This window comes from Scardinius erythrophthalmus (assembly GCF_964197995.2).
Source record: "Scardinius erythrophthalmus genome assembly, chromosome: 16".
NCBI lineage: Eukaryota > Metazoa > Chordata > Actinopteri > Cypriniformes > Leuciscidae > Scardinius > Scardinius erythrophthalmus.
In genome coordinates, this window is record NC_138236.1 from 1,571,696 (window position 1) to 1,587,558 (window position 15,863).

General features: G+C 37.1%; 1 protein-coding gene across 1 annotated transcript in view; it reads left to right on the forward strand.

Annotated features, from left to right (window-relative positions):
- The first annotated feature begins 623 nt into the window (after positions 1-623).
- Positions 624-15,863, forward strand: part of ext1a (exostosin glycosyltransferase 1a) — a 61,617-nt gene continuing 46,377 nt past the window's right edge. Inside the window, exon 1 of the mRNA XM_081389151.1 lies at positions 624-2,277. Within this exon, the coding sequence (XP_081245277.1) occupies positions 1,361-2,277 (917 nt within the window). The 5' untranslated portion in view covers positions 624-1,360. The remainder of the gene's footprint in view (positions 2,278-15,863) is intronic.

Consider the following 15,863-nt stretch of genomic DNA (forward strand, 5'->3'; position numbering starts at 1 on the left):
ATTCACCCATGAAAAAAAAAAATATCTTTAGTGCCCCCAAAAATGTATGTTGATATTAAATCTTTGTCATCATTGTTCTCCAAATATGCAAAATTGCTTTTAAAAGAAATATAATAAATCAAAATGCTGTTTAATGCAAAAAAAAAGAAAGAAAAAAAGAATATATATATATATATATATATCTTTAAAGGAATAGTGCACCAAAAAAATCATGTCATAATTATTGTAATGAATTGTTTTAATGTTGTCATTTTAAAACAGCTCTTTTCCTATTAAATCGTGCCAGATATAAATGTTTTTGGCAACATTTGTTGTTAAATCATGTTTGAATCAAGTTTCTGGTGTCAATTCTGTCTTCTACTATAGAACTTTTCATGCTTTCAGTGACATTTCTGACCCCAGTGTGAGTTATGCCACTGAAAACATTCACAAAGATTCAATTTCACATACGTGTCTAAGTCTAAATTGTATTAATTTTGAACAGTACATGTATTTTTATCATCTCAAATCTAACAAACGTACTTCAGCGAAATGGTTTGAACGTATCTTTGTTTAAAACACTTTGTTGCAGTGATATGTAGTTGCTGCTTTAAGACACAGCGGCTGTGGTCATGAACGGGTTACAGGAGCGTCGGCTCGACCGGAACTGACGCGAGCCAATCACAGCGCGCGGTGCGTGACGGAGGCGCGCGACGTCATCAGGAGTCTTGAGGGGATTGGAATGCTACATTGTAACAATCGCAACTGGACGCTTCGGATTAAAGCGCTGGAATGTTACATTGTATCATCGGCTTCGGCGGAAGGGCTTTGAATGAGTGTAACACGGAATAGAACTACGCGTTTGTGATGTTTCCAAAACAGCAACTGCTCGATTCCAGAGGAGGATTTATTTTAGCCGTGAAATATGTGAGAACACACGGATTTGTGGGGATTTATCCGGCCGGGAAGTTTGTGACAGGATCTTTCTGACCCCCACACACACACACACACACACACACACACACACATCACGTGAGATCTATCACTGGGGAACTTCTCTGATTCCCCGAGCCTGGATTTCAAGAACACGTCTCTGAAAGTACTTTCTGATGATTCTCATTGATCCAGAGCAGGTCAGGTGTCATCAGACAGTAGTTTAGATGCTGTCTAATGCGGACCGGGCACTGGAAAGGAGAGAGGTAGATCCGTAAAAAAGGGGGTTCAGGTTAAGTCGCCCACATGCTCTGGATTTGGGATCGGAATCATAAGGTGGAAGTCGAGAGCATCAAATCCCTGCAGGTCTGTGGAAGAAGATGCTGTCCAGCAAGAGTTAAAACCTCCAGATTCATCAGCAAACCGCTCCATCTGGATCTAAGGACACATGCAGGCCAAAAAACGCTATTTAATTCTGTCCTCTGCAGGTGTGTGTCTCATTCTCCTCTTTTACCTGCAGGGACCGTCTTCCAGAAGGAGTCCAAATCAAGGGAATGATCCTCATCCACACTGGCCCCCCTTCTCAGATCCGCTCCGAGCTTTCGTTCCCTGGGATCAGACCCAAACCGAAGACTACAATGTCCGAACTTCTCCGAGACACAGAAGAGATGACAACTCTGGATCTTACAAGTGCAGAATGGACTCGTGCTTCGACTTCTCCTTGTGCAAGAAGAACAACGGCTTCAAAGTCTACGTCTACCCTCAGCAGAAAGGCGAGAAGATGTCGGAGAGCTACCAGAACATCTTGTCCTCCATCGAAGGGTCCAGGTTCTTCACTTCGGACCCGGGACAGGCTTGTCTCTTCGTTCTGAACCTCGACACCCTGGACCGAGACCAGCTTTCTCCTCAGTACGTTCACAACCTCAAAACCAAGATCCAGAACCTGAACCTGTGGAATAACGGGCGTAACCACCTGATCTTCAACCTGTACTCGGGCACATGGCCGGATTACACGGAGGATTTGGGCTTTGACATCGGACAAGCCATGTTGGCCAAAGCCAGCATCAGCACCGAGAACTTCAGACCCAGATTTGACATCTCAATCCCGTTATTCTCCAAAGATCATCCTCGGACTGGAGGAGAGCGAGGGTATTTAAAGTACAACACCATCCCTCCTTTTAGGAAATACATGCTGGTTTTTAAAGGCAAGCGCTATCTGACTGGGATTGGATCTGACACCAGGAATGCGCTTTATCACGTCCATAATGCTGAAGATGTGGTTCTCCTCACCACATGCAAACACGGCAAAGACTGGCAGAAACACAAAGACGCTCGCTGCGACAAGGACAATGCTGAATATGACAGGTAAGATTTCTAATGGTGACGCTTTACACTAATGCATCCTTATGCTAGTGGATCATGTACAGTGGCCCCAAAAAGCATGTGCTAATGCAAAATGAACGTGTTAATGCCACTGCAATAGATATCAAATATTAAAGCAAGTGTGTTTTATGGTAAATTAAAGATTTTTGCATTTTTAAAGCAAATTTTTTTTTTTTTAGATTTGGAGAAAACAATAGATGCTCTGGCAACACTTTACAATAAGCTCCCATATTTAATGAAGTGATAATTCTAACTAATGCATCCTTATTATATTATGCTAAACAGTAGATCATGTACAGTGGTCCCAAAAAGTATTTGCACATGCAAAATATGTTAATGTCACTGCAATAAAAAACAATATCAAAGCAAGTGCCATTTATGTTAAATTAAAGATTTGTGCATTTTTAAAGCAAGTTTTTTTAATAAGCTCCCTTTAGTTAATGCAGTAACTAACATTAACAATGAACAATACATAAGTTACAGTATTCTTTGTTAATATTAGTTAATAAAATACAACTGTTCATTGTCAGTTCATGTTAACTCGGGTCTATTAACTAATATTAACAGATACTAACTTTACATTTTATAATGTATAAGTAAATGTTGAAATTAACAAATGCTTTCGACGTGTTTTTCATTATTAGATATATTACTGATATATAATTGTTCAAAGTGAAGACAAAAAGATTTTGAACAATTAAAAATGTTTTATAATAGCAAAATATTAAGAGCTAACTTCACTTTTCTGATGTGTTTGCATTGCCTTTAAAGCAACTGTTGTGGAAAAGTATATTTTAACTAATAATCTGAAGTAAATGTGTTATTTTAATGAACATTAGTTATTATAAAGTGTTACCAAAAACATATTTGCTGTCATTCTGCTGGGAAAGACACTGAACGTTGTTATATCTTGAAATGCTACTACAGTTTTGCATCATTCATATTGTTTCTAATGATGATCAAAAACTATTTTTCTAATGCAGTGATTTTCTTTTTAAAACCATAAGCTGATGCTTATCATTATAACATATCAATTCAAATTGAAGTGCACATGAAATGGCTTTAATGCATTAAGATGTGCAGCTCGTTGGAAGCAAAAGCTTTCAATGTGCATTACATAATAATAACCCTGAATATTTCTAGCACACATGCTTTCAGGATATATTCGTCAGTGCAGACTCAACCCGTCAAAAGTTTGGTGTCGGCATGGTTTCATGGCTCGGTTTTTTGAAAAAAATACAGTAAAATTATGAATTATTATTACAATTTAAAGCTGAATTTTCAGCATCATTACTCCAGTCTTCTATGAAAGCTTGTTTCCACCACAGAATAAAAAATAAAAAAGGTACTTGTGACTTTTTATCTCACAATTTTGCCTTTTTCTCTCCCAATTGTGAGTTTACATCTTGCAATACTGACTTTATTTCTCAGAATTGCATGTTTACATCGCGCAATTCTGACTTTATAACAGGCAATTGGGAGATATAAGTCAGAACTGCATGATATAAAGTTGCAATTCTGAGGAAAAAAGTCAGTCATTTATTCCTCAGAATTGGACTATATACTGTAACTTGCAATTGCGTGTTTATATCTCACGCAATTCTGAGAAATAAAGTCAGAAATGCATGATGTAAACTCGCAGTTGTGAGATAAAAAGTCGCAATTATCTTTTAAAATGTTTATTCTGTGCTATTAAGCTTCCACAGTCTTCAGTGTCACACACTCCTTCAGAAATCATTCTGAAATGCTGATTTGCTGCAAATATTACTGTATTTTTGATCAAATAAATGCAGCCTTGGAAAAACAATCTTTCCTACTTTTTAACAGTGGTGTGTTTTTGTTCAGAATTAGGATTGTTCTGCAGTCTCCTTCCTCAGTTGTTGTTATGGCAGGTGTTAAGAAGTCAAACTCTTGCGTCCGCTTTAGCGCTGTTGATCACACCGGGATCTCCGCGTGTGTGTGTGTTGTGTGTGTCCCGGTTCCCTGCTGTGTGTTTTGTCCCGGTGAGACGGGGACGGGCGGCTCTGGAGGATTAGTGGGAACAATGCTCACTGGTGCCAGTGGGGGAAAGCAGCTCTCTCTCTGTTTAAACAGCCGTTCCCAGACCCCACCAGTGCCTGTGTCCCGAACGACCCCTCGTGACCCCTCGCGACCTCACTGTCATCCCGCCCATCGCCGGGCTGTTCTGGGTGACTTGAGGAGATGCTCACATGCCACTCACACAGTTCATAACCCTACAGAAACAGCTGTGTTCTGACTGAGAGATTACTGGCATACACTGTTCCAACAAAACAAATATCTAATATAACGCATATACAGTCAAACCAATATTTATTCAGACACCTTCAACATTATCACAGTTTATTCGCTATAGTTTAGAGAATGGTAATAAAATATGAGCAGAACTCAGTTGATATTTGACTGGTTTTGTCCGTCCTTCTGTTAGACTGTCTCACACATGAATTATGTTGAATATCTGTCAGCTGTTAAATTTAACTACACAATTAGATAATACCAGTTTAGCTCAACCAATCACCAAGCAATGCTTCATTTTGTTCAGTCTGTGTGTAAAAAGAGCATTAGCAATTAAAGAAAACACACTTCAGAAAAACATGATCAGCTCAAAGTGTCCCAATCATTTGTGGTCCCAAATTTGTATAATTTTTACTGGTAGTCTCTGTATGAAGAATGTTAAATTGGGTATAATATGTCACACTCACAGTTTATTTTATTCTGCTCTCCTCACTTACATAAATGATCTATAGTGTCCTGATCACACTAGCAAAAAAATATCAAAAACTATATCTGGTGTCTGAATAATTTTTGGTTTGACTGTATAATTTTTTATGTCAAATGAACATTTATTTTTTGCAATATTTAATCAAAATTTTTGATTTTTGGAATTGGTGTGCCTAAACTTTTGCTAATTAATCAAACAATGCCATGACTATCGGCATCTCAAATTGGCTGAAAAATTGGCTGATTAATCAATCTATGAATGTTTGAAAACCAAATATTTGTATGATTGTCAAATTTCTGTTGTAACCTTTTGAAGATCTTCTTTAAAGTCCACCTTGAATACGTCGAGGCTTCCGGTGGCATTCGCTTCCAGTTATTTCTAGCTGTTCAAAAACAACCCGTTATACTGTTTGATATTGCAAACTGGTATTTCTTACCACATTAAATTAATGTATTTCGTAATTGAACGCACTGGGTTGTTGCGCAAAGAGTCAAACACCAGCATCCGAACGCAAGAGAACATGATGTTTCGTCTGACACTCTGAGACACACTCGTTTATGATGGAGGGAAAAAGAGCCTGAATGCAGAAACTTAAGATTATTACTGATATTTTGCACCAATTTCCCAGGAAGTGCCGATTTAGACGTTTTATTCGTGAATGTTTTATGCCATATTCAAATGTGGTGCATAAGTAAGTTTGGATGGAAACAGCTCATGTGGCTTATTGCTTATAAAGTCTTAGTAAGTAGTAGTTGCCTTTACAGTCCGTACTGTATTACAGTAGCAGCTTGGCACATCAATCAATATAAAATCTGTGTAACAGTTTTGCTTTTTTCAGCAGTTTGCAATGACTTCAAGAGTCCGTTTCAGGATTACCCACATGCCATGTGTTTTGATTTTGGGTGCAAGAGCAGTAGTCGAAGCTTTTCTAGTTTTTCCATATTTAAGAGTTTAACCTAGAACTGTAATTCAGAGTTTTTTTATGCAGAGGGAACCATTTGCAAATGTTGATCATGTCAGCTTTACTCAAGTTACTCCTATAGCTTTGCTTTCAGAATTTGAGCCATGTGTGAAATCCAGCTGTACTAGTTTAAAACTATAGTTGCGTCCCAAATGACGCACTATACACACTATGTACTCAACCCTGTACAATGTAACTTGCTGACTTCATAGCTGCCAACTTTTGAGTTTAGCTTGGAGTGAGATTTATGGGGTGGGTTGGGGGTAGTGGGGGGGTTATTGTCATAAGTGTATTGTGATTGTCAAAACATTTTAGTAACTAAACTGAATTTTATTAGGTTTAGTGACAACATGGTACAATTTCTGGTAAGCTACGTTTTTTTTTTATTATTGCCTGACACAAATTTCACGATTTCAATTAAATTTAATTCTTGTGATTTGATTTAATATTGACTCATTTGGATAAATATTAGGTACACAAGATAGGTGGGCAAGAAAAAAAAAATCTCACCTAATGCTGTAAACATACAGAGCCCTATCAGCTGGCAGCCTATTATTTAAGGTTAAAAATAGACTAACTGAAATTAAATATAATGCGTTTTTTTATTATAATAACAACTTTAGTAAGAGTAAAATAAAATATGTCAAGTAAAAATATAATAAATATGTAATAAAGTACACATATTTAGCAAAATCTCTATAGCTCTATTTTTCTAGCTAACTGCTAGCCCATATTATGGTCATTAAATGGCTTTCCTGTTATGTGCCATAATAGTTCTCCAGCTGTTTTATTGACCCTTTCCGTGGATGAAAACACTGATTGATCGATATCATGTATGAGGAATATACATTTCGGTAAGTTGTACTGTATCTTCTAACAGTGTTCGTGTTTATTTACTATTAGCGCGCTAGTAGAGATGATCGGGTCACGTGCCGCTAGCGATCTGTCACGTCACATTTACAGGCGCCAAAACGGTATTTATTGTTTGAATTTCGTAATCAAATTGACAGAATCTGAGAGCTGAGATTTTTTTATATCATAAGTAACCTGTTCTGTCTAGTCTGTCGGTCTCCGTGTTCTCTTTGCTTCGCGATTTTTCTGTGCGTGAGAAAATGGACGTGAGAGCGTGTTAAAAATGTCAATCGCGTGAGTCTCGCGGTGAATGCGTGAGTGTTGGCAGCTCTGCACATACATTTTTTAAGTAGCTACAAGCAACCTGGATGTTTAAGTCATTTCATCTTAAATAACATTAAACTGACTTAAGAAATGAGTTGAATCTTGCTAACTTATAAAAAAAGTTTAAACATGCTGTCATAACGAAATGATATATACTTTTTTACAGTGTACTGAATGAATTTTATATGGTTATTTTGTCATTCATCATCACCAACATTCCACACGTTGGTGTTTTCAGTTAATTAATTGCATCATCAGGGTTATTTAAAGTGTTCTTATTATTCCATTTGGAAATTTTCAGTGTGAAAACACTTCTCATTTAATTAATGCCAGAACAGTGCATGAGTACATGAATTGGGACGCACATTAGGCCTATAATTAATTGTGGTATTAAGAGGCTAATATTCATATGGACCAAATTCACTTTGAGTTGAAATGTAGTGCTTCTTTTGACATCCCGAGGCGCACCGTCTCAAACATTTAAAACGAAATTTTATGGACCATTTCTCTTGAAGTGCCGAATGACAAGTTTGAAAAATGCATGGCGTATTTCCATTGGAGGCGGATGTTCATTGCGTTCTCATTTCCCGCTGTAGCCATAGGCCTTCTCTCTGCGAGGACGGATGCTGGAGTTGTTCAACATGACCGTTCTTGTGAATGTGAAATACTGACGGCTGTGGCGCTGAATAATTGATCAGATGTGTTTTATTCATGTTATGAATTTATTTATTTTTTCTCCACTTGAAAATTTCGGAATCTTCATGAATTATTTATGAGCGCACAAAGTCATCTGCATCATTCCAGTCCGGCATTCAGACTTGCTCATGAAGGATTAAGGAACAAAATGATTAGCTTGAAACTGACCAAACTCAACTGCATGGGAATAACTGATTTTTTCATGCAATTATGGTGCATGTGAGTCTTTAAAGTCCCTCTATTGTGCTTTTTTGAATATTAACTTTCATGCAATGTGTAATATAGCTGTGCACGACAAATACTTTTTGTCTTCTAAAAGAAAGGATCGATTCTGAAGTGCAGAAACAAGTCAGCAGCAATTGCATGTTGCAAGTGCATGTTTGAAGAAATGTGAATGTTTTAAACTTGTATGCATCTGTTTTATAATGTAGGCTACTTAGAAAAGCCCAACCAGGAGTTGAAAATTAGCATTAGCTATAAACTCTATAAGTTGCAGGATTTATATTGTAACTCTGTTTGACTGCATTGTCCCTGTTGAATAAATAAATAAATAAAACAATAAAAACCTAGGTAACATTTTTTACAAATTTGCTAGCCAAAGATCTCCATTGGCTGCCTGTGAGTGAACAACTTCTACTTTGCCCCGCCCTCAAACACTGTAGTTGTAGTGGTTCGTGTTGTCGACATTGTCGGTTTTCTGTGCATTTTAATGCACTTTATAAGGAATTAAACTCTCGCTGGAATGCATTAAAACCGACGTCATTGTTCATATCACTGTGTATCAAGCGATAAGGAAGAGCAGAGATTCAAATATGGTAATGTGCTTTTCATTTGTGCTGTAAGCAGTCGACCAATCATAGCAGACTGGGTCGTCTGACCAATCAGAGCAGAGCAGCTCTCAGAGAGGCGGAGTTTAGAGAGACCATTTCAGACTTTTTGAGAAATGAGGAGATGTACAGTGTATATTTTGAGAAAATTAAAGTGTTTTTGACCTTGGATGCATGTAAACCTATTGCAGGAAACTCCAAAACATCATCAGGAATCTTTAAGATGGCGTAATAAGGCAGCGTTAGATTGCGTGCAACTCCCAAGATTATGATTAAACTTTTGCAGAATCACCTTTTGCACTTAAAAATCTGAAACAATGCATTTAGACTGCAATGTCTGTTAGCTTTCTGAAGGTTATGAGATCAGCAGCGCTGCTGCTCTACAGAAACCGGGAAGAATGACTAGAAAGAGTTGACTTTGAGTTTTTCCACAGATGTAAAGAGCAAAGCACACTAAATAAATACTTGATGAAGTGTCTGTATTGTGTCTGTTCGTTGTCTCGATCAGGCTGTCCGCTCTTTGCAAAGGAACTTGGACAGTGGTTGATGATGACAATGCCGGTTAGGTTACATAACCTTGGATTTACTCTGTTGCCCTGATAACACGGCTAATCATCTTAAACGAATCCCAATCCTTTATTAGGCTGCTTCTTAATTGAGGAAGTGGCTTAAGTGCTGTCATTGACAAAAGAAAATGACCGAGCCAGATGGCTGATGTTCAGATGCATGCAGATTTTAGTTGTGATTAAAAGGGTCATGACATGAGAAATCAAATTTGTCTGGATCTTTTGACATAATAAGAGGTCTTTGTACCGTTAAAACATCTTGTAAGTTTCAGAGCTTAAAACGTCCTCCTCATTATAAACAAAGCGTTTATTTAATCAAGCTCCAAAAACAGCTCGTTTTGATATTGTGGGATCTGTGACATCACACCGTGAAATACATTTGCATATGCCCGCCTCCAGAGCAAGACATCCACCAATGGTGGTCCATCATCGCACCATAGGCCACGCCCACTGGTGTTCAGTCACTGACCAGCCTTAAAGGAGCCGCGCCTTAAAAATGTATCATTTCTGACAGAGGCTCAGAATGAAGATTGAAAATAATAATTTTTCCACATTTATATTTGTTTTGTGTGTGTGTGTGCAAAAAACGTCATTATAAGTGACCTCAAGGAATATATAAAAAATAAAAAAATCTATGTTATGACCCCATTAAAATCTGTCTGCTAGTGGAACTCATTTGGACCTTCTGCTTTTAAATTAATTAAAAAATATTTTGTGTGCATTTGATTTTGTTAAATCATAGGTAAGATATCTGTTTGTTGGACAAACTTCCCTATCCCAGACCAGACCCCTAATGAACATGGCTGGAATATGAAAGCTTATCAAATGCAAAAACCAATCAAACAGTGATTTGTAATGGTTGTCCGTGTTCAGCATTTAGCTCTTGCGTACAGAATCCCACCGGACAGTGCCGTCTGTGGTTAAATAAGGTGGAAGTAATCCTCTCCCCATTTTCCACTGCCTATTATGTGGAAAATCCCGCCTTTATCCGTCACTAATAACAAGGAAGTCGTGATTGTCTCGATTCAGCGACTGAAAACACCAGGCGTGCAAAACGTCACGAGTCTGTTCCCGACGGCGTGGGGATAACTTTGATTATCTGCATTTAGACTTCATATCACTGAACAAAAATGACAGTTGTGAGCTTTGTTATTATTTTTATTGAAGATTTTTGCTCACAATGTTCATCATGTGATGATGCTTTTGTCGTGATCAATTGATTCACATATTAATAATCTTGATTGCCAAGAAGACTCAAAACATTTAATGCAAAAAATAAAAAAAAAACAGTAAAAATGTGTATTAAGCTAAAATTAAATGTACTTATTTTATGAAATTTATTAAATCATATTAAAAATACAATTCCTAAATAAATACATATTTTATTCAATTTGATTGATTTATTGATTGATTGATTGATTGATTTGACAAGAAATGCCACATGGAGATTTCCTGGAAATAAATAATGAAATCATTGCAATATTAAGATCAATAAATAACCTTTTCTTAGTTTACTCAAGAATTTTTCTGCTAGCACAATTTTCCTGCGTTTTTTTAATGATTCATATCATTGATGGAGTGGAGTTTATGCCCTTTAAATATATCTATATATATAAACATTACATTTTGTCTGATATTTCTGACATATCATTTGACTTTTATGTAATTTGTCAGAATATATCATCTTTGATTTCCCTCAGGCTCTTCTTGTTGCCCTCTCCCAGGAGATTTCGCCGTATTATTTTGTCAGCTGTAAAGCAAGTACTAATTTGAAGGCTCTTGTCTGGCTTGTGTAATGCAGATTTGACGGCGTTCTCCCGCGCGAGCTGCTGTAATTATGTACTCGGGCTCTGCAGAAGCTTTAATAAGACACACACACTTCAGCAGACAGCGGACTATTCACAAATCAATGGCTTCTCCACTCCTCTGCTCAATTACGACCAGTTTCTCACGAGCTTTCGAGATCCTAATATACTGGGATATGAAAACATTTTGGAGAGAGCTATAATAATGACAAAACAGTCCCCATTATTAATCAAAGCCCTGTTGATAAGGACGTTGCCAAGCCTCTTTAAGGGCTCATATCTGCGTGTCACGACTATAAACTTCTCAAATTAGGCTCGATAAGTCCAGAGCATTGTTTGGCTCATTGTAGTTTCCCAGGCTCTCGTCTTTTAGTTTTTGCTGGCAGTCATGGCTGAAGTTGATTTGGATTTCTGTTTGAAGCATGAGTGGATGTTCTTGTGTTTAGAAATGTTTTATCAGTTAGTCATTGGTGCAGTTTCTCATTCTCTCTGAGACAAAAAGCTGATCTTGTCTTCTTGGGAGGTCTTTAATTCATACGCAGAATAAAGGGGCGGGGCCTGGTTGAGTTAGTTAGTAGTGTGTTAAACTGACGGTTATGGTAAGGGGCGGGACATTTCCCAAACACACTCGAAGCGCTCGACCAATCACAACACACTGATCCAGCCGACCAATCAGAGCACAGTGTGCTTTTCAGAAGGCGGGGCTTCATAGAGACAGGAAGTAAACAGAGCGTTACTGACAGACTGGGAAGAGAGGAGCCGCAACAATGGAGAATATGAGGAGAATATGGTGTTTTTTGAACATTCAACTATTGTAGTAGAGTCCAAATCAAGACATTGTAAAAGAGCATAATAGGCCCACTGAAGTGCCTTGGAAAGCGCAGCTTTGTTTGATGCGTTGATGTAATTTCCACTGAAACAGGAAGCTAAAGCGGGACATATTGAATGGCTCCTCCCCCTTTTCAAATAGCCAATAGCGTTTAGTTTCCCTCACAGACTGACAGCATCATGGAAGTGAATCCGAGCGCTGAAGATACGTTGGATTCAATAGTAGAGGTGAATTAATTCTAGCCATTTCATTCTTAACCAACGTACAGTTGGGAAACGGAATAAAAAACTTTGGTCAGGTGGTGTTTACAGCATAGGGGGCGGAGCTTCAGATTCTAGAGAGCATTTGATTGGACAGAAGATGTGATGAGGAGCTGAAGTCCGCGGTGATGTCTTAAACATCCATGATCCATTTTAGCGGAAGTGAGAGACTTATATCTCCTAAATGTGAATTTTGTCATTGTTTTAAAAACAAACCAGCTTATTCATAACCCAAAGGCTATTCATACTAAAAGCTAAAAAAAAAAAACGTAAATTTTGATTTCAGGGGTCCTTTAAGGAAAGATTATGTACAAAAAATGTTTAAAAAAAATCAATGTAACTGTAAACCACCCACAGCACCCGAGCATCATATGAGTTTTGCAGGGACAAACTAAATGGGTCCGAAAATTCAGTTTGATTTGTTTCTATTTCAGTTGCAGAAGTTTTTCTTTAAGGACTCACGGATTAATGTGTCCGTCTCCGGTCTCTGTTAACTGTGGTGGCGTCACACGGTAACATGAACGTAGCGTTCACAGGCTGTGTGTCCTGGGTCGAGCGCTCGGCTAATGTGTCAGTCGGATGTAGTGATACTAGTTTAGACTGTCTCACACCATGTCTCTGGAAACCAGATGGGGAAGAGCCATTCAGATGTGTGGGAAAACACGCCGGGACCCCGAACCTCCTCCCAGAGCAGACATGAACTGGACAACTGATATTCTGATGGGCATTTTTGATTTGAATCCTGCAAAAAAAAACAATTATTTGGGATGTTGTACAATGTTTTTGCATTTCCTCTGAGATAAACACAGCTACATTTTTATATTTGCAGAGGAAAATGTGCAAGGTGTTCTGATAGGGCTGTGAAACCATTAATCGCATCCAAAATAAAAGTTTGTGTTTACATGCATGTGTGTGTACTGTGTATAATTACTTTGTATATATAAATACACACATATGCATGTATATATTTAAGAAAAATGTATTTATATATAAAATATTTATACATAATATAAATTACATGCAAATATTTCTTAAATATATACATGCATATGTGTGTATTTATATATACAACACACACATGCATTTATTATGTAAACACAAACTTTTATTTTAGATGCGATTAATCGTATGCGATTAAAAGTAGCTTTATATGATGAACAGATGATGGAATTTATGCTTTTATTCACTTACGAATATTGATTAACGAACATAAACTGAAGTTCAGCCGTACTTGCTTGATGCGCGAGAGCAAACCTCAGTGGTTCTTACAGAAGCTCAAACGTTTCAAATCACACAAGAATGAGCAATAGTAGTTATTCTTGCCTTCACAAACTACACTAATGATTCTTTGTTGCCTCTCCTCGTTTATAATCAGCTGTTTTGTTGGGAACGTTCTTTCCCCATCCTCAGAGTTATGTGTAAAACTAACAGGCAAACTCTGTAAATGGCTGGTTTTATCAGTGTTGGTATAAAGTAAATGTTATCTGACAGCATTCGGCCGGTAGCAGAATGATAATGACGTGCCAGAGTCAGTCAAACCCAAAGTCAACTGATGTTGGCGCAGAGTGAATGTTTATTGTGTTTTATATGACGTGCACAGATGTTATCCTCCACCGAGAATCGCCCTTTGCTCTGATAATAAACCTGAAACTTTAATCAGAAAGATTTTTCAAAGAGAATTGAAGAAAACCTGCGCAAGTTAAGGATAGTTTGACGTTAAAATTGATTTTGTTTTGCTGTTGAAATTGATTGGAAAAATTGACTCAAAAGCTGTATTTTCTAAAATTCTGCAATCATATATGAATCATGAATATGAAACTTAATGTTTCAGTTTAAGTTTGATTCATTTATGTGAATTAGTTCAATCTGTCCATTGCATTGAAACTCTTGATTCAGTGAATCACTGATTATTAATCTTTTTTTAGCCAAACTTGTATTGCTCAGTCATATTAACTCAACAATAGGCTTAATTCTTTGAACATGGCGACATATAATAAATCACAAACGACAGTAATCAATTCAATTCACGTTTATAATAATAATACACATCATTTCAAAGCAGCTTCACAGAAAATGCATGAGTCCACATTACAATTTACAGTGATCTGTTATCTGAGGAAACTGTCTAAGTTATGTATTTCAGAAATGTTTAATCAAATGTCTTGTCCTGTACAGTTACTATGTGTGTGAGTGAACGTGTTGGCTTGCAGCTCAGCCAGAGACGTGGATTAAACCTGTCTATAAATACATCTCGCGGCTCGACGTCAGGCTGTCCTCATCATACGACTAGCATGTGTTTTTCCCGTCTCTCGTTTGGCAGCGCTTCTTTATTAGAAGCGTGACGTGAGCTTTCGGTTTTACGGTGAGCATTTGATCCCTTCTGGCCGCGGCTGATAGTCTCTCCCTGACTGGTTGAGTTCAGGGGTTTACACTGATATACGGTTTGTACTGTAGCGTAAGACACTACATAGGGAGCATAAATGAGCATCATCCCTGTTTCCAGTTGATGTTTCTCCAGAACATTCATGTTGGGTTGCTCTTGCTCCAGGGTTGTTGTTGATAAAGTTCCCCTATTATACTATTTTAAAGGTTCCTAGTTTTGTTTTGGAGTCTCCTACAACAGGTTTACATGTGTCAAAGGTCAAAAACATGTTAATTTTCTCATAATATATACACTGTAAAAAATGCTGGGTTGTTTCAACCCATGTTTGGGTCATATATGGACAAACCCAACTCTTGGGTTTAAAATTTAATTAGAAAAATGTAAACCAAATGTTGGGTTTGTTCATATTTGACCCAAAAATGAGTTGAAACAACCCAGCATTTTGTACAAAGCACATCATCTAATTTCTCAAAGAGTAAATGATTCGTTAAAAGATTCAGTCTCTCTAAGCCCCTCCTTTCAGAGAGCCTGCTCTGCTCTGATTGGCCAGATGGCCTAGTCTGTTGTGATTGGTCGCTGTTTGCAGGCAGCCAATGAAAACCATAGGCTGGCATTATGCAAATTTGTTACATTGCAATATAGGTTTGTAAGGGGAAGTGAGACTGGAATCATGACGACTCGCTTCAGCAGTTCAGAATCAATTCTATCTTTTAGGAGACAATAACTTTATTTGATCTTTAAAACTTTGCAGACCTTTTACATTCACAATCAGCTTTATTACAAACTACATGAAAGATAATATCTGAAGAAGCATAATAGGGCATTTTAACTAAACCTTAATCTATTAAAAACATTTATGTTAATTTAAATAAATAAACCTGAGATAAAAATAAAATATAAGTATTAGTTAAAAATCTTAAACTAAACAAAAAATTGAAATATGTCCCTGGCAATCAACTGTAATTCCTATAACAAAAAATGACAAAAGCACATAACGAAATGACAAAACAATTCAACAAAAATTAGCATGAAAACTAAACTAAAAATATATAAATAAAACTAAAATGACATTGGTAATTTTTCCTAGTAAACATTCTTAAAAATCAAGATACATTTAGATTAAACTGGAAATAAATGAAACTAAACCTGAAATAAAATGAATTGAAAGGACAAAAGCACTTAACGAAATGACTGAAAACTAAATAAAAATTAACATGAAAACTAAAATTATACAAATAAAAGCCAATTCAAAATATGAATAAAACTAAAACAACACTGGATGCACAGATTCATTCAGCTTTTATGTTTATTTAGCAGATTAACAT